At 41.8% G+C, this 20,673-nt stretch overlaps 1 protein-coding gene across 2 annotated transcripts; it reads left to right on the forward strand.

Annotated features, from left to right (window-relative positions):
• The first annotated feature begins 10,803 nt into the window (after positions 1-10,803).
• lipg (lipase, endothelial) lies at positions 10,804-15,074 on the forward strand. 2 transcript variants are annotated; one of them, XM_062543558.1, is made up of 10 exons: positions 10,804-11,021; positions 11,727-11,908; positions 12,039-12,218; positions 12,321-12,432; positions 12,544-12,765; positions 13,096-13,338; positions 13,455-13,575; positions 13,683-13,907; positions 14,127-14,231; positions 14,477-15,074. In XM_062543558.1, exons 1-10 carry the CDS (start codon positions 10,931-10,933, stop codon positions 14,490-14,492), a joined length of 1,497 nt encoding a protein of 498 aa, XP_062399542.1. In that variant the 5' UTR covers positions 10,804-10,930; the 3' UTR covers positions 14,493-15,074. The 2 variants fall into 2 exon arrangements, with proteins under 2 accessions (XP_062399542.1, XP_062399543.1); XM_062543559.1 differs by having other exon boundaries at positions 14,480-15,074.
• The last annotated feature ends 5,599 nt before the right edge of the window (positions 15,075-20,673 follow it).

The following is a 20,673-nucleotide window of genomic DNA, read 5'->3' on the forward strand; positions in this document are numbered from 1 at the left end:
ACATTGCCCAGTCTATATCAGCATAGATATCCAGCAAGATGTATCAAAGTGTATCTGATGTGTTTTCAAAGTGTTCCTTTAATTCAGTTTTTTTCTGGTTCTGTCCAATTTGGGTAAAAGGAGGATTCTTCTTATCTTGTTTACTTGTTTACAGCTGATCAGATGCTCTGGAGACGGCTTTGTTAGCATTCTGAAATGCGCTCTGATGCAAGTAAGCGCTCTGATGCAAGTTTGTTCGTCATACTGAATGAAGCGCAATGCTCATTGTTTACAGGCCAGCATAAACATACTTACATGAAGTAATTTGGCAGACAATTTTATCCAAGGCCACAGCAATAGAATAGAATATCATTTAAGATACAGTGCAGAGGAGACCAGTGCTAGGAATTCCCACTACATCTGTCAATACGAGTAGGCTACTAGAGGATAGGAGTGCCTGCATTTGAAGTACTCATCAAAGCATGATAGGAGAAGTAGTAGGATAGGGGGGAGGAGAGGGAAGAGCATGGTAAGCAAAGATTCTAGAACACTAAAATCTTCGACGGTAAGTGCATATCAGGTGTGTGAGGTTGTCAGAAGAAGGGGAGGAGGTATTCTTGTAAGAGTAGTGTCTTCAAGAGTTTTTTGAAGACAATATGGCCCCTGCTTTGGTGGGACTTGGCAGATCATCTCACCATCGGGGACCACAGCTGAAAAAAGTCTGGCTTGCCATGCAAGGGACGTGGGTGTGGGTGTGGTGTGGTGTGGTGTGGTGACGACATTCCTTGGAGGAGCGCAGCGGCCATGGGGTAACTTAAGCCTTTATGAGAGCTCTTAAGTAAGTGGATGTGTGTGCAGACCTAGGAATCATGTATATGCAAGCATTAGTGGCTAGAATTTCATGCGGGCGGCTAAAGGAAGCCAGTGGAGCTCAATGAACAGCAGGTGTAATGGGGTAATGTGTCCTTTTTGATTGATTGAAGACCAGACTGGTCGCAGCGTTCTGGACCATCTGTAACGGTTTTACCACACAAGCTGGAAGGCCTGTGAGGAGGGCAGTGGTCTGTACTAGGAGCTGAGTGATGTGATGGGTTAGGTACAATCTGATTGCCCCTTATATTGAAAACTGTAAAGTGGCACAACCAGGGCGACAGAGGCAACATGGTCAGAGATGGTTCAAACGCCAGCATCCATGATGGACTATCACAGGCAACATGTGCATCTGGATAGGAACAACCAATGTAGAATGATATACAGATTTTGGAGCAACATATGCTGCCATCCAAACAACATCTTTTTCAAGACCTTGAATATTTCAGGAAAACAATGCCAAACTGTATTCTGTACACACTATACACATAGACCTGTCACACTTGAACACACACCTGTCAGTGCCAGTCTTGGCACGGATCTCGGACTGTCTCCCTCAGCTAAACATCTCTAAGACTGAACTATTGGTCTTCCCAGCCAAACAAACCATACATCACAACTGACCTCTCCATTGCACCTACAGTACCAATGTGGCAGGAAACTTAGGTGGCATGACTGATGACCAGCAAACCTTCTCTGACCATGTTGCCTCTGTCACCCTGAAATAATAACAAATATTTTTTTTTTTCATTTTTAAAGAGGAACTATGCAGGATTGGCGATTTCATCTCTGGTTTCGGTTTCGTTTTTCGTTTTCGCTCGTTTTATGCTTGCATATTTCTCTGCAGAGCTTCCCCGAAAGCTTTAGTGTGTATATTTATATATAGACTATATATAAATATATAAATTGCAAGCGTGGTTCTTCTTGTTCCTTACGCGTCTCTGACTTCCAGATGTAGGCTAAACAAGGAGCGATCGTCTACTGCAGAAACTGCAAGGTTGCAATAGCGGATAGGGACACTGGGGGCGGGAGGAAATATTATTTTTCGATGAAACTGGTCAGTCAAGCAAAACAACGATTTCTGAGCGATTTTATGACTATGAAAAAGTTGCATAGGGTCTCTTTAAACCAACTACTAAATAGAACGACTATTTACTGTTCAATTCCTGCAGCATTGCATTAAGCTGGTGCCTCAGCCTCAATAGACCTCTGAAGTTTGCCTACAAAAGGGAGCCAACACCACCATCTTTGCCATTATAAGGAGATCTGAGTGTTAATTGAAGCTACAGTAAGTAACTACCTATGGCAAGTTACATTGTAAGTTAGCTCTGGGGTAGCAAAGATCAAAGTGTGCCATCTTCACATACCGAAGATCAAAGTATCCTCTCGAAGGCAGAGGACAAAACTAATTGACTGAGCTAATTGTCTGCATTTCTGATTTCTTCGTCCCTATGAGAGTTTAACAGGTGTGACAATGAATGTTATTTTCCCATAGAAAAAAAATCTTAAGATACCTGATCTCCTTATTTAGGCAAAGATGTAGGCAAACTTCAGAGGTCTATTAGTGTGCACATGACCCCTGCAGTATATCATGCCCTTTTATGGGGATTGACAGGGTGTTAACCTATGCTATGCTATGCTATGCTAACCTATGCTAGTTATGAACAATTGGCACACCCTGTCAACTTATGGCCTTTAGCATGACAAGAGCAAAACTGCGAACACTTCTGAGGTTTAAGAATACCTTTGTGAATCTTCTTAGAGTTTTTGTAGGACTTTTTAAGAACACAGTTAAGATTTTTTATTATTATTATATCAGATATTGGTAAATAATGCCCAATATCCTTACAGAAACTTTTTTTTATTTCAATGATATTAGGTACTATAGATGATGAATTCTCTTCACAATTTTACATTGCAGAGCCTTAGTCTATTCTTATATTGTTGCATTATATGCCCACATAGTTCTTCACAGAGTACCGACAACTTATCTCTGGATGCTCTTTTTACAGCCAACCATAGTAGTGAAATGTTCCTTCTTGTGTCATTTTACACCTTTTCTAGCATTATGTTGTCCCATCCTAACATTTTTGAAATGTGTTACTGGCAAAATGTTGCAAAATGAGTTATACCTAAAATCAGAGGTGGACATTGAATACATTTATTTGATTACTGTACAAGTATGATTTTTGAGTATCTTTACTTTACTTCAGTATGAATAGTTCTGGAAACTTGTGACTTTTACTCCACTACATTTAAGAAACAAATATTACACTTTTGACTCTACTTCATCTGAAATGAGCAAGTACTTGTTAGCCTTTTAACCACATTTGATTCTTTAAATGTAATAATGCAATATAACATATTGAAGTTGGCTGTTACAATGATGGTGACAACAAATTCTTAATCAGAACATCCTCTACGTTGCCTAGTAGAATCCAGACGAACATGTTAGCGATAAAGATTTGAGAAGTGGTCTGGTGTTAACCCTCCATGGTCATTGCAAAATTGGAATGAAATTAGACAATCACCTAGCCTGACCAGCCAGACCTACATCAACATGTAGGGTCTGGGAACTCCCCGTAGGCAGGGCTCAATTGGAGGGTTGGGATAAACAGTTTGAAACAGTCATTCAAATTCCCTCTCCACACAATTATAGCGCTAAACGAATCATCTTCTTGTTTTCACGTAGCAGGATGCTTAACGGTCGCAACTTCTGGTCGCATTTTAGTCATCATTATGTTAAGCCCGCCCACCGACTCTATACATGATGTGATTGGTTCGGTGGTTTCTGCCTGAGCCCAGCTCCCAAGTTAAACAGAGAGTTGCTAGACTACCCCGGTGTCTAGATTTTTAGGCTATCAAAATGCACATCAGGCACATCAAAATGATAACGTCTTCCTAGTGTATTGTTTACAGGCGACATTTCACAGGACTCATAGCTATCATTCTCATATCATTTGATTTTATGATGTGAGGCTGAGATCCATCTCATAACTTCTTCTTGCGGTAATTGCTACAGTCATTGGAATGTGTTGCAATTAGATTTATCAGAATGAGGACTCTACAACTTGACACCTTTCCGTTGTTTAGCAATAGAATAATACTTACTTCTTACTATTTTATTGTTTACAGACGACATTTCACAGGACGCATCATTCTCAATTTCATTTCATGATGTGGAAATGAGATCCATCTCATTGACTTCCTCTAGGCAAGCTTCCCGTAATTGCTACAGTCATTGAAATGTGTTGGAATTGCTAGATTTAGCAGAATGAGAATTTTCAGAATTTGATAACAACTTAATAATCTCAATCTGTGAATAATGTCATAACTTGCCTCTCTTTTGCTCAGCTCATGAACACTAGTACAGAAAAAATATGGTCATATGACAATGAAGACCCCGGCTGTATTATAGCCAATGTTTGTGACATAGCACATACAGTGGGGAGAATAAGTATTTGACCCAGTGCTAAAGTTGACTAAACGAGGAATATAAAATCATAGAATTGAAGAATATATATTTTTTTGATCCCGTGAGGGAAATTCAGTTCTCTGCATTTAACCCAATTTAACTGAATTAATGAACACACAGCACACAGTGAACACACAGTGAGGTGAATCACACAACCCAGAGCAGTGAGCTGCCTGCCCAACCAGCGGCGCTCGGGGAGCAGTGAGGGGTTAGGTGCCTTGCTCAAGGGCACTTCAGCCGTGGACTGGTCGGGGATCGAACCGGCAACCCTCAGGTTACAAGCCCAAGCCCTAACCAGTAGGCCACGGTTGCCCCTACCAATATTCTTTGTGATTGAATAATGTATCGTAAATAAATAAATGGGGGGATTTCTTTTATATGTTTGTATTTTTAAAGGCCAGCTATTTCAGGGATCCAGGATACTATATGCATCCTGATAAAGGTCTTTGGAATTAAAATAGCCCCACATCATCACATATCCTTCACCATAGCTAGAGATTGGCATGGTGTTTTTTCCAGTTAGCCTGTCTGATGCTCATTGAGCTCAATGCAAATCAAACAGGCTAATAGGCTAACTGTAGTTAGTCAACTTTAGCATGAGTTCAAATACTTATCCCCATGTAGCTAGATCTTTAGCCTACATAAATGATAAATAATCTATTCATAATAGATTATTAAAAACAAGTACTTCTGTACTTCGAAACTTTCACTTGGAGTAATATTTTACATGGTGTACAGTATCTATACTTTCACTTAACTCATTGAATGCCGCATTGTTTTTGGAAGCTATGTCCCAGAGTGCCGGCAAGCTAGATCGTTTTTGACTATTTTTGTAGAGCCACAGCATATTCTATGTTATAGTTATGGACATATACTATGGCTCATTTGAAAGGTAAGACTCTGAGCTCTAAGTGGGTGAAAACCGTTTATCTCTACGTGTCTCCATTCCTGAGAAATCTCAAGCTAAACAGTGGCTAGTTTTCATCAAAATCCCCGTTGTTCCTCTAGAAACGGAGATATAAGCCACTTAAGACAGACGTACATTTCCGGATTGTAGGATTTCATAAGTTTTTAATCGTCATCTACTTCAGTTCTCTTCATGATAGACTTCCAAAAATCACACATAAGGTGAGTTAGAGTGTCTAGTTTAGTAAAAAATTTTTTTTAAAAAAGCGAAAAACGCAATATTGCGTTGTTGGCACTGTACGCATGGGAGCTAAAAACGCAATATTACGTTGTTGGCACTCAATGAGTTAAGTAAAGAAATTGTGTACTTTGTCCGCCTCTGCCTAAAATAGTAGTTGTCAATTTTAACATTTTGTTTGTTGTCTGTTCTTTAAAAAATAAATAAATAAATAAATCAGGCTTCTCGGCCAAGTACAAGAAATTTGGTCTCTTGGTCTCTTAGTGAACACACAGCAACACACAGTGAGGTGAAGCACACACTAACTAAATGGGTTTCTGTGATTTGCAGATTATTACGTTCTGTTTTTATTTACATTTTACACAGTGTCCCAGCTTGTTTGGACATGGGGTTGTAAGATTCCGGAACAAAGTTCTTTAGTTTTTATTAATTTCTGGGGAATTTCTGACAAATTGGCATTGATGGTGAATGTCAATAATTTGACTTTCAACTTATCTCACTTGAATCTTATCACATAAATACACACATACATACACACACAAACGCACACGCACACACACACACACACACACGCACACACACACACACACACACACACACACACACACACACACAGAGCGAGGAAGTGGACATACTGATCATCATTTCACAACACTTATTTGGTCTTATTGAGATTTCTGTACACAAACAGTAATCAGGTACTGACTGATAACTTTAACAAAACTCCTCTTCCTCTCTGTTTGAACTCTGCCCTCTGCCATGCTTGTTGTCCCTCTACTGTATGTGAGCTGCCCACATTGTGGGGCATATTTAAACAACTAGAAATCCAATTCCAAGGAATTACCAGTGCATGAAAATGCAAAGAATATCATAATGCAGAGAGGAAGATGTTGCTATTGTGATGATAGTTTAAAAGTAGACAAAAGTTGTTGATAGACAGCTGGTGCATAGTGGGTGAAAGTCCCTGCCATTCTATTATGGAAAATTAATAGGCAATATGTATTATATCTTTTTTAAACAATAGTGTCTAATAATACTTTTTTTCATTTTCCTGTACCATCTTATGTAGTTGAGGGTTGAACAAATTACAACCATAACTACATCATATGAACATAAATCTGTGCATTGGAAGGAAAATAAGTCCATATATTGTGGTCAAAGTAGCAAATATTCAAAAACTTGGTTGTGCCAATTGGACAGATAGAGGGTGGCATGGGGTGCGGAGCAAAAACTGACTTGTTTTTTGCCTCAGAAATAAAGCACGTCTGTGAATCTAAGGGGTTTATCTGCAGGCCTAGAAGTCATGCAGGTGACTTTTACAGAGGAAACGCATGCTAAAATTAAACTCTGTACGAATTTGATCGTTTTGGTATAAATACACGTGTGATTCCTGCTGTGTAGAAAAGTTATAAGACTGCCATAGAAGCATTGTAAAATAATATGATTAAGAAAGCCACCACTATGGTCACCACCATGGTTAGATTGATTTGTTTAGATCCTGTGAAATTGTTACCTTGACATTATGGCTTTGGTACTCTATATGGGCCTGTGTTCCACCAATCACATTTTTTACGCTGACATCACCCTCAAGCTCATAGCGCCTTTGGTCAAGGTATTATTGTTGCTAGGTTACAAAGTTTTGATTGGTCATTGAGTGAGAAGTGACATTGATGAGCCCATACTGTTCTAAAAGTTGAAAAGATTTCAACTTTCAGCGCTTTGATGGCAAAAACATGATTGGTGGACACAGCTGCTAAATTCCCTAAATAAGGATCTCAAAAGAACCATCACCCGTTAAAGAACCATTTTCTCCAGTGGATGGTTCTTCATGTTGGCCATATGGGTTATATAATAGGGTTTTTTTTTGTTTATGTGGCTGCTATAGGCCCACAACAGACACAGGTGCCAAACATATTGCCTCAGGCTCATTTGTATAGGCTACATTCAAGATTTAAATGCATCACTATGTGCCACACATACCCACGACATAGTCCACTACAAGCCAGGGCTGCCGACAGGTCAATCTTTACACTCTGCTTATACAGTCATGCACTGGTAATCTGAGTTGGCAGAGTTGATGGTGTCCAGCTGGGAAATGATTGCCCTTGAAAAGGGCATTGTCTGGAAGGCAGCATGTGTTTTCCCAAAACTGTGTGTGTCTTTCTGTGTTAATAGATGACTTGATAGACCGTTCAGACATATAGCTTGACACACTTGGCTTTTGGCCCTAATGCTGTTAACAACTTGGATGGTCCTTTCCCTGTTGTTTTTTTACACAAAATGATTTGAAATGTTGATTGGCTGGACCTTTACTGTCCTTCTGAGATTAGATCAAGACACACACTCCTGGAGAGTGTTCTTCACACTATAGCATAACTTGCATCTGCAGTGTATATCTTTGACTGGCAATGGTTTGCTGAAGTATTCCTGTGCCATGATGCCAAGATACTCAAGACAAACACAAGGAAGTGATGTCTTTGGAACCTGAGGTCAGAGAAGTGTTTTGACCAAATTTCTTATTAAATGCATTGTGCCGAACAGAATCTGAATATATTCAGCAGTTTACGTTTCCTTTACTTACTATCATATTATTTTTAAGGCAGTTTGGCTATTCTGAATGGAAAAGCTTGAAGGCAATTGATGTTCATATAATAAGCGTTATTGCTCATTGTTCATAGTTTCATAGTTATTTTTTCATAGTTATTTTAGGAAATAAGTGACGTGTACTGGATTACAGTTGGAGAAAGTAAGACTGGAGGAATCTGAAAGTGGCTACTGATCCACACAAGTCACATGCCCCGAGACCACACTAATCCTGAGCTCCTGTTCAGCCGGATAAGTCCTGGAACTGAAAGGGCACAACGTTTGAGAAAATATGAAATGCTTTTGCTTGCTTATACAACACACTGATCCATGTGTTACAACAGTGTGGCTGGTTAATATAGTCTGAATGAAGGGTCCTCAACTGATATTTTGTATACAGGTACAAGCACATGATGAGGTCTAAAAAGGCATCAATTCAATGATTCAGTTTTCAATTGACTGTGCCTTTTTGCGGTCATTTCGAGTACTCTTATATAAAGTATATGAACAGTGCTGTGTAGGAAAAGGAATGTCAGTGGTGTCAGATGGCTGACATTGGAGCACTAGGGCATAACGCACACACTTTACCACGTTGTCTGTTTCTGTTGTTTGTCTCGTTTGAGTGCTCTTCCAAAATGGTCATCCATTGGACTATGAGGAGCACTTGGTTGCATTATGGCAAAAAGTGTGCTGGATGAGCCCTGTGACTGCATCTTTAAGGAGGCTGCAGTGCTGCCCCAGGAATGTACACCACACCCACCCTTTGTGTAATATAGACACACCCACTCGCTCCTCTAGTAGACCAGCGGCCACATGCTCTTTTGTCTAAAAGTGCATTTTGTTCATGTTTGTAAATGTATCAAGTCATGAGTTTTAACTGAAAAACAGGAAAAAAGGCCGCACTGTGCATAAATAATCACCATTTATTCCACAGCCGCATTTCGGCGTTCTGCCTTAGGAAACGCGTCTGTGGAATAAATGGTGATTATTTATGCACAGTGCAGCCTTTTTTCCTGTTTTTCAATTATAGCTTATACTTTGGTCAGCACTCAAAAAATATTATAACTCTTGAGTGAAGCCTGCTCCTACCCTTATCAAGTCATGCGTTTACCATTAATATCTGCATTATATTCCATTTTAGTGTTGGTAGTAGAGTTGAGCTGGCCATAACACACCCAATTTATGACAGGAAACTGCACATCCACATTGTTGTGAGAGCACCTGCCAATAGACAGAGCGGGAGATAAGTGGTAAAGAGTGGAGGGGTGTGTGTGTGCTCCAGATAGTCTATCTGCACATGCACGTGTGTGCTCATGTTCTCTCTGGTCCAGGAGCTGGCCAGCAGCCGAGGCACAGGGCACTACTGGACAGTGAACTCTCTCACCTTGTCTCTACACAGGAACGCTGACCATTGCCAGTAGGAACATGCTGTGACAACTGCCTACTTCATGATATTTTGGCACTCACAATATTTGCTCTTTCTAGCAAAACAGGTTCAGTTTATGATCTCTCATAACAGTCTCAGCCTAGCAAGCCAAAGCGTGCGCTCGCTAACATGGTGACAAACCACGGACATGGCCTAGCTATGCTGTCTTTGAGCTCACAAATACATTGTGAAATGTATTTGGACTGTGAAAAATAGACTTGAGTACTATCCCACTGAGGCTGCTGCGTCAGCGCTTACGTTTCTCAGATGAGCTACTGTGCATCAACAAAGGTGTGGCGCAGCTACCTGACTGCCACGGGTTGTGCACTATCGGTGTGAACTCAAGAGAGCCCTTAGAACCTGGCCACCCCATTCTCCCGGACATCATCTGGCAAAGCGAGGCTTCAGCTCTGAGTGTGAAGGCGCCTTCACAGTCGGAATTCATTTGCATGTCAGACGAGCAGCATCCTGACTACTCCCACTGATAAACAGAAAAGCGTGCGCTTGCGCGCACACATCCACTCACAATAGCGCACACTGACCCACTTCTAGCCTGGGAATAGAAGAATGCTAAAACATTTAACAGACTAGGCTGCAAGCCTTTAGTGCGATCACACATTTTGTTGGAATTTCTGGAATGCTGATTATGATTCAGGTTCCCCTTAACATTTTAAAGTAGATCAACCGTTAACATGGTTTGGTGTTAAAACACACCTCAATTCTTTGATTACATTCTTGATTTATTTTGTAGTTGTTCTTCAGAAAAAGAGCGCGTGTGGTTGTAATAAAAGTGGGACTCTTAAAATAAATGGAGAATGTGCTTCTACAGGAACTACATAAGTGGAACACATGACTAGATTTCCTTATACCTTCTGCTGACCTGATGGACCTGCTTGCCAAGGATTTTTTTTATACACCAGAGGGGCAGTGTGCCCAATGCTTTGCACCTGTTTCTCAGGGCAGATGTTTGGAACAAGGAACCTGTTTATTGTGTACTTATTTAAGGCAACATAGCACAGAACGTGCATGTGGTCAAAGTGTTGACAAGCTGGCGTTCAGGGTGATGTTAATATTCTTCTCGCGTCAGAGTACTCCCCTACTCGGCACCCACCATGCGCTGCATTGTTTGTTTTCTATTGGGAGTGCGTGAAGAGTTAAGTGACGCAACGTGAGAAAATACTACAATTCATTCAACGTTCCCTTGCCACGCCTTTCAGCGTAAACCCAGGGGCTTGACCAATTAGGAGAGGAAACAGATGGGCCGATGATCAGCTGACAGATGTAGGGTCTCTGGAACTATTTAAAACTAATGGGCAACCTGATTCAGGTTTAAAAACTTTCCTGGCTCTGCTCGCCGGTGTAACAAGATATTTGCTCTGCCTCCGCGTTCATTTCTATATAAAACTATAGGTCCAACTCATCCCCTCACAACCATTTTGGCGCGTAGCAAAGAATGAAAAGTATTATTATTTTACTAAGTTTTTTTATTTATTGTGCGGCATTCGCCCATTCGTCTGGACTTGAAGAGAATGAACTTCTAGAAGGTAATGCATCTATGGTACTTTTTGCTGACTACAGATGGGGTGCAATAATTTTCCTTTTAGCAATGTTTAGTTATTCCATTGAGAAATTACTGAAAAATCTATGTTTTTAAATTACTATTATTATTTTATTTAAATTGCTTTCCGTTGTAGGCTAGCCTATTTGCGGGAGTGGGTTATACTTGCCATTGCTGTGAACGTTTGAATAGATTTTGAAAGACAAAATGTCTGCATGAACAGCTTACTTACTTCTAAATAGATTCCGTATGTTGAATGGAATTCCCCTGTGTTTGAGTTCACCGATTTAAAAATGGACTTTACACAAGTAAATTGCCTTTGTTTGATTGTAATTTTTTATACACTATGCCGCTTCGCAAACCGGTTCCAAATGATATCGATTTCAGTTCTTAAGTGAATCTTGTAGGCTACGTGAAACATGGAAATGCGAGTGTGAGGCGCCATGTAGGCACACGTCTACCGCCAACGTACAGCAGCTTGGTGTTTAAAACCCCAGTCCGCCGGCTACGGCCACACACGCGAGTAGTTTAAAAATGCTAGGGTATGGTATATAATTCAAAACTTTCCAGTTTGTCTTGGCAGTGTCCCGTTTTAATAGTTTAACCATAAGTAAAACAAAATTGTCCTTCCTCATGTTTAAAGTAGAGAATGAACCGTATAACCCATCATTATCCATTCATCTTCAAACAGAACTTGATGGGAAGCTGCTGAGGGACCCAGGTGCACTCCATGACCAGATCAAATATGATTTCCGCAAGTCGTTAGATCTGGACGAGGAGGGATGTATCCTCCACCCTATGAAGAGAGCAGGCCTAAAGGAGTGTGGGTTCAACTCCACAGCCAAGACCATCTTTATCATCCATGGCTGGACGGTAAGCGGGTCATCTCCATCTGGGTGTATGTGGATGTAAGGGGTGTGTGCTGCCACTGACCTAAAGGCTTTTTGATGGCCTGATAAGTGTTGTGTGTGTGTGTGAAGTGACACTGGCCTCTTACCTGTAGATGAGTGGAATATTCGAGAGCTGGATGCACAACCTGGTGGCGGCGGTGCAGCAGCGAGAGCCGGAAGCTAACGTACTCGTCGTGGATTGGTTGAACCTCGCCCATCAGCTCTATCCTGACGCGGTCAATCACACGCGACGTGTGGGGCTCAGCATCGCAGACCTGCTCAACTGGCTCCAGGTGGGTGTGAGAGCAACTGTATGTTCTGTTAGTGATCTTGGGTGAGGATGGATGTGCGTGTAGATAAACATTTGTATTAATGACGTTTTCTGTCCCTTACAGGAAGAGGCATATGTGCCATTGCAGAATGTTCACCTGATAGGTTACAGCCTTGGGGCGCATGTTGCAGGCTATGCAGGCAATTTTGTGAAGGGCACAGTTGGAAGGATAACAGGTATGAGCTCGGTCTTTTTATGTCCAAATATGGTGATGGTTGGTGTGTGAGCATTGTGAATTTAATCTGTCAGATTGGACCGTGTGTGAACCTTTCTGTGTGTGTTTTCAGGCTTAGACCCAGCAGGGCCCATGTTTGAAGGAGTGAAGTCACATCGGCGGCTTTCTCCTGATGACGCTGACTTTGTTGATGTCCTGCACACGTACACACGAGAAGCCCTGGGTGTCAGCATTGGCATCCAGCAGCCAATAGGAGACATCGACATCTATCCCAATGGGGGTGACATCCAACCTGGCTGCTCATTGGGTGATGTGGTGGCATATGCTGGTGGTGGTAAGCAGAAGACTTCACTTTCTAAGCAATCTTTGAAAAATGATTCAGCTCTTGAATCAGTCAAATATGTTGCCATTTTTAGCCAAGTTCAGCTTGAAAACCTCTTTTCTTGAGGAACACTTGCTTTTAAAAGCCCCTCTGCACTGATGGGCTCTGCACCGATCACAAGGCTTGCTCTATTCAGATGGACATCTTTTGTCTTGCAGTACAGCTAGATGACATGTATTGTCTCAGTAAGAGTACATTTTGGGGTTGGGTAAGGAAGTGCCTGTTACCATGTTATGGATTGTGATGTGTTTTTTTTTTTCTTTTTATCTTTCTCCCTGGTAGGTTTTGTAGATGTGTTGAAGTGTGAGCATGAAAGAGCAGTGCACCTGTTTGTGGATTCTCTGATAAGCAAGGAGCATGTCAGTTATGCCTACCAGTGCACCGGGCCGGACCGCTTCAAGAAGGGCATCTGCTTGAGCTGCCGCAAGAATCGCTGCAACAACATGGGCTACAACGCCAAGAAGATGCGCAAGAGGAGCAACAGCAAGATGTATCTGAAGACCCGTGCCGACACGCCCTTCAGAGGTATTTTGCCCTCTGCAAGATGGAAACACTTCAGCTCCGAATTGATGATAACTGTGTGTGCGCGTGACCTTGTGTGTTCAGTGTTAATTGACTTCCCTTTTTCTGTAATCTTTAAGGTTACCATTACCAGATGAAGATGCATGTGTTCAACAGAAAGCACTCCGATGACGCTGATCCTACCTTCAAAATCAAGCTTGTAGGGGAACACAACGATACTCAAGACCTCTTTGTCAACTTGTAAGTGGCGGGCTAAGAAGTTACTTTGGACATTCAACTAAAAAATTTCACCTTTTTATTCATTGGGTAATTTATTGACGAGACTGATTTGTCTTTAATCCATCCAGACCAGACAAGGTGGGCCTGAACTTCACCAACACATTCTTGGTGTTTGTTGAGGAAGACATTGGTGAGCTTCTGAAGATCCAGCTAAGCTGGCAAGACCCTGCAGAATCTCTCTCGTCCTTGTTTAAAAACATCAGGCAGAGCTTCTGGTCCTGGTCTAGTAAGCCATCCAATCAGGTGCTACAAGTTCGCCGGATTCGTGTTAAACATGGAGAGACTCAGAAAAAGTAAGTGTGTAATACGCTGTAAAAATCATAGCATTGTCTTCAGAAATGTAGATATTCTATATAATCAATGTTTTGAATAGAATGAATTAAAACCGTATTAGCTGTTCATTTGTCTTTGTGAGTGGTTAAACTGATGACCCTAAGGCTCTTTGATTGATCTAGTGATCATATTCTTTGTACATTCATTTGGAGACTAATCTTGTGTGTGTCTTCTATCAGATATACGTTCTGTCTCCAAGACCCTTCTGAGAATGACATCACACCAGGCAAGCATCTGACCTTCGTGAAATGTCGCGATGGCTGGGAGGTGAAGTCAAGCAAAAGGTACCCGCCTACTCTATGCCCCACCCCAGATCATATTTCCTGCAGTATGCTCTGCACAGTTATACAGTCAGAAGTCATTAACCCTTTAAGGGCTTCATTTATCTGTTTTTAAAATTGGGTACAGTTGATCAGCTTAGCGTTGTTGTAGGACGCCATGCAACATCAGGTGTCTTGCATGCATTTTGAATTAAATGAAAATGTTCTAAACAGAAGTCTATAAAATGGCTTTTTTTTTTTTTGCGCAGCAGATTCCACATCTGAAAAGAAAGCACTTCATCTGGTCATCTGAAGCCAGGGGGTCTGCCTGGTACTGCTGCTACACCCAGAGCACTTTGTTGGGCTCACAGAGGACTGAGCATTGGGGCTGAGCGTTTGAGGGAAGGGCTTGGGAGCTGGGACAGTCTGGCCACACCACTCCTCTCTGGAGCAAATGGGCACGGTTTTGCCCTGAGGGGTGGATTGGTGATTGGCATCATTTTTTCATACTTGACCGCTCAACCTCTGATCAGAATCTACACGTCTTTGTGTACCAAAAGGTCATACTAGAATGGTCATTATTTTTGTAAGTCTTTTATTTATATAAAAAAAAACAAATGCACTGAAGTCAGGTTAATTTATGAACTTGATGCACAGCCTTTATGCAGGCACACATTCATTCTTTGCTTAAGGAGTGTTCAGTCGCAGGCAGTGGAGCTCAGTATTTTGAAGAAAGAGAATGAAAAGTGTCTCTAATCGGTCAGTCTTTTTGAGAAGTGTCAATTGTTATGTGCCTTTAAAATGTCTGTATGTATTTGTGTATATAATGTACATATGTTTAAAAATAAATTCATTTGTTGTACTTTGGCTCTTGTGTCCTGTTGTCTGTAGCCCAGATGGTCAGTCCTCAAGCTAAATTCCTCAAAGCTGTTTCTTTGTAATGTAATCAAGTTAAACTGCAAAAAGGTTTCTAACCCTGACACCAGATGCTGGAGAAGAAGTTGCAGTAACATTTGTAAGTTGCTAAACAACCAGACACTGTTTATAGCCATGAGATGAAATGAACTGTGAACACCGGTTTGGGTAAGCTGGATGTTCTCCATAAAAGACCAGATTGCAATTATACGAAAGGTCTGCCCCTTCAGTATCCACACACCGAATACCCCACTGCGATTGTGGTTTGGTTCTTGAAGTTGGAACCGTAGCCTGACGTAGTCCTACTCAATTCTGACCTCAAATGTGGTAGGCGGGGCTAAGTTCGGCTGCCTTCCAGGCTATTCGAACTGGGTATTGTCCGTAATGATATGACTAACCATATTCTCCCACATAAAATGCCCCGTTTGCCTCTCAAAGAGTTCCTGTGTAATTGGGCTCAGTCTTGTTGGAAGGCAACTGGAGCACTGATCAACAGCTGTTTTCAGCCCTGCACAATGCAGCCCTTATAATTATCTTTGTTTCAACATTGGCTATTCGGCCTCAGATCCACTTCAGCACACATGCTGGGAGACAACAAAACAGAAACGTAGTTTTATGGCTGCAATGTCAAGGGCAACTAGCGGCATCACTGATAACCCCCCTCTTCAGAAGCAGAGAAGTGTTTTATTGAAGCAAGGAATTTGGCTTTGGCTGTTGATGTCTCTAATATTTGCAAAATACAATAGACAGGGCACAATATGCAATTAGAATCCATGCTGAGTAAGAGACAAACACTGTACTTATGGGCTACAGGATGGTAGTGCACACAAAAGCACATGACCTAGGGCACAAGTGGAGCAGGTGTGCAGTATAAGGCACATGAGTCTATTCAGGTCAGATGTGTATGAGGGTGATGCCATTGGGAAAGATATAGTTTCGATGTATAATGCTCTGTAGTGTCTGTTGAAGGGGAGGAGTTGGAAAAGGTGGTGAGGTGTGAGGAATGTGATTTTTTTTTTACAATGATCTTCTTTACCTCTGATTTCTGCAGTTCACCCTTTGTGGTTCAGTGTATAAACGGGCGATAAAGCACAGACAGATTTACGTGCGGTGGCAAATCATATCTAATCTTGTGCTGATAACATATTAGGGCTGCACAGATTTCAGTGCTTGGATATCCTCTTAGTCATCGATAAGTAATTACATCACTCTGGTTATTCAGCCTGGTTTCAAGATCTGAATGTCTGAAACTGATGCGCTGGTTAACTCGTAACTGTTGGCCAGTACTCTTGTATTCGAATCAGGACTGACTGGAAGGACCAGTGATAGATGGCGAAGACAAAAAGCTTACTGGGAAACAGCCGTTACCAAAGAGAATGAATGCAGTTAACAGGAATCCAGTCAGCACACAACAACATACTACAGCCAAGCTCAGAGAATAGAGCGGCAGAGAGGCCAATGGAAGGCTACGAGTGAAAGTGAGAGCTCTTGGCAGATCGAGCCCTCTGATTTGGATGATGAAATAGACTTCTTCTAGCAGAACATGCCACAACAGACACTCATTTCCGGTGACTAAGAACTAGATACTGCAGGTAAGGTATGTGTGCCACATATTTCAATGCTGAGAGTGGGCAGCCTTGAGACTGTAATGTGGGAGAAAAGGAGAAATAACTGACAGAAAGGAGCAGCAGAGAATCAGTCATCCCTGCTGTGATATGTTGCTGGAATGAAACTGTTGAAAGTGGCAAATTGCATTTTTAAACAACAGAAAAAACTGAATTACAAGAAACATTCCACGTGAAAATCCTATTGGAACTCCAATGACAAACCAACAAGCCAAACACCAAGAAAAAGAAAAGTCCAGTACAACTCACAACATTCAATGACCTACTTTAATTTGCCAGCCCGGCGAATGTTGCGCTTGGGGGAGTACCAGGATTGTCAGACATTCATATGAAATCCCTACAACCAGTCTTATGCCAGCTCATGTGATCTCAATTCAACAAAAGAAGAGAATTCTGCATTTTATAGCCTTTTCTGTCCAGGGTAGGGCTACAAATGTGCAATTGTGCATGCATTTGCATTTGTTTTGATATTCACTAAACTAGGCTATATGTCACGTGACTTCTACCTCCATGAAGTGGCGAAAATGTTTCCTCGGCTGAAAGTGTGACAAGGTTTAATGTACTTTATGCGTGCCATCACTGTTGAGAACACCTGTTCAGGACTCATGCCAAAAGCTTAGGGCCAACTGACTGCCTGAAACAGAAGGCTTGTGTTCTCACGCGATGATATAAAATGTATACGTGTAGCCAACAACATATAAACAAGTTTATAAGTATAATGAATGTATTCCCTGTGATGTGGTCACTGGATATGCTATTATAATCCAAGACAGAGCAAGAGAGGCACGTTATAGATGCAGTCCACAATTCTAGAACACTTTTTTGTGAGATTCATGCAGTTGCTCTTCGCAGTCCCCCAGCTGTTCAGACACGTGTTTAGAACAGCGCTGGTGTTTATACACAGTGCTGTCTCTGTAGCCTGTGTGAGAAGCATACATTGTGGCTTGGACCAAGACAAACAGTCTTCCAACTGATCTGTAGGTTGTAGCTTCTAGACCACAACATAAAGACGGCCACAGATAACTTCACGTTTACGTTTAAACCAAACGATTATTTATTGAGGAAAAGCAAAACAGAGTAGCATTACTAAACAGAAAATGTCTAAGGGGCAAATGAGTGGAAGCGTGTGTGTGTGTGTGTGGATGCAATGAGGGTGTCAGGATGTGAGATAGGCTAAATGAAGGAGAGAGAGATCAAATAGAAAGAAAGTGATAGATAGAGAGAGAGAGAGAGAGAGAGAGAGAGAGAGAGAGAGAGAGAGAGAGGAGAGAGGGAGGGAGAGAGAGGAGAGAGAACGCAAATTAGAAAATAAAGATGTACCTGCAAGAAAGAAGAGAAGTGGCTAATGGTGAAGCGAGGACAGCTCCACACCATCACTTTGGGACAGGTGCACTTCATTGCTTAATTAACCAGCCCATCAATACAACAACAACACATTGAATTTATAAGGCACTCTCCAAGGCACCCAAAGGGACATGGGCACATTATGGCTTCAGGAGCATTTTAATGGCTGCCTGACTGACAACATGATTTGATGCTGTCCATTGGCATATATGTCACAGTAATCCTTTTAATCAGGCTGATGAGAGAACCATATATTTATAGAATTAGTACCACAAACTGTTGATCCTCCCCTAACACACACAGAGAGAGAGAGAGAGAGAGAGAGAGAGAGAGAGACACACACACACACACACATAAGCAGATGCTAATGAATTCTGAGAGCGCAGATGTTCATGGTCAAGAGACCTTGGTACATTATGTGTATTCCTATGTTGGCCAGCCTATAAACAATGGGCAAATATAGACATATACTAGAATACCTTGAAAAATAACATTGTGTGGATGACAAAGATCATTGAATTTTTTTTTTTTTTCAATTTACCAACAATTACACCGCTATTTTTGTAACATTAGTGCAAATGTATGGTTATGGCTCTATAACATAAACATATAGATCAAATCCTGTATTTTAGTGGCGTATTTTAGAACCTTGCTTATTCTGTCATTGTGTGATTGGATTTTCATTTGCATTCAGTCATCTTTATGTCTCCGCGAGGTCCTAAAAGAACCACTTCATGGAACAATGGCCTCGCTGAGATGGATGACCTTAATGAAGGTGGAAAGAGCTGTGCTCAGTGGCGATGCGTGCGCTGCCTGTCTTGTACAGTGAGTCCCATGATCATGTTGTCAGTGGGACACAGGTGCAGTAAATCTCCGTACCCTCTCTTTGGGGCACGTGGTAAATACACTCCAGCGCTGGTGACACCACCACTCAGGGTGTTTGAAAACAAGCATGTGTGACCTCTTGTCTCACAGCAGACAAGCGAGTATGCATTCAGTACATTCACTTCATTTTAAACATAATGTAATGTTAAAGCCTTGTTAATACACAAACTGGTATTTACCCCCGTGGTCATTTGTCGCCATACCAGGTAGGTCTTTAGCATAATTGTTCAACATGCAGGGTCCATGAAGGTCCATCATAGTGCCCTGCATGTTCAAAAAGTTATGCAAAATGAGGCATTGAACGTTTCTTAGTGTTAGAAGCTCCCAATGTTGTCTTCAAGGCAGCACTGCCTGAAAGGCAATTAGGCATAGGCATTGGTTAAGGCTAGGGTTAGGATTATGTAGGTTTAGGATTAGGTGCCTCTAAGTCGACGGTGGCGGCACTGCCTGGAAGACGATGTTGGGGGCTTAAAACATCATCAAGCGCATCACACCTTAGCTATAGGTTCTTTCAAGGAGATAGGCAGCTCAACCCTCCCTTCAGTATTCCCAGAGAAACGCTTTGTTTGTTCGCTGCCCCCACTTTGTTTGCTTCCAGTTTGTGGAGCCTGGGCTGACTACAGAGACCAGGGGGGTCTACAGTATGGGAAGCTATGGGTTGAGAGGTGATGGCAAAAAAAATGTGATGGGCTTGAAAATATCTACGATCACTGACTGCACCTACTGTACGATCCTACGATCACTGACGGCACCTACTGTACGATCCTACGATCACTGACGGCACCTTTAAGGGTACTGTTCCTTAAAGTGTATGTACTGTACTGGCATCTCTGCTCTGTACAGTAATGAGCAGTGGGTAAAACTCTCAGACTCAACACTGCTCTCTCTTTAAGATATTCTATGACTCACTGCACCGCTCACTGAGACAGAGCTGCTCACCTCCAGCTGTAATGACCATCTAGAAACCACAGCGACCATCTCAGCTCTGGAGCTTTAGTCCGTGGCTACAGCTACGAGATGGAATGGAAGAACATTCTGGCAGGAACAGCTCTGGTTTCTTTGGGAACCAAGGCTGACCATTGTGGAATGCCTTGGTAAGGTCTTGCAGTGTAGAAAAAAAGGCTTTGCTTAGGCAGATTTCATTTGGAGGGATTTCAAATCCCTAAAATAGACGTTTTACATGTCTAATACTGTGTTACAGTCCAACCATTCAAAGAAAAGGCCATATGGTCAACAGATGGCCCATTATTACTTCTTCCTGGCTAGGTTTTATGTCCACGTCGTTGTTATAGTTTAAGTTCTTTATTCCAAATTACATTGTAACTATTCATATCAAATGGAATAGAAATATCACTATGTGTAGACCCTGTCCCACATAAATACAGATGTGTGTGTGTGTGTGTGTGTACAATTGTTTTTTTCCTGTTTGTTTTCTCCTACATGTCTACATGTACAGTACATGTGCTCCAGTGTGTGTACTTATGTAAGTACTGATTCCATGCCTTCATAGTCGTGAGTGAGTGAGTGAGTGAGTGAGTGAGTGAGTGAGTGAGTGAGTGAGTGTGTGTGTGTGTGGGTGTGGGTGTGGGTGTGGGTGTGGGTGTGTGTGTGTGTGTGTGTGAGTGAGTGAGTGAGTGAGTGAGTGAGTGAGTGAGTGAGTGAGTGAGTGAGTGTGTGTGTGTGTGTGTGTGTGTGTG

Source organism: Sardina pilchardus, chromosome 8 (assembly GCF_963854185.1).
Source record: "Sardina pilchardus chromosome 8, fSarPil1.1, whole genome shotgun sequence".
NCBI lineage: Eukaryota > Metazoa > Chordata > Actinopteri > Clupeiformes > Clupeidae > Sardina > Sardina pilchardus.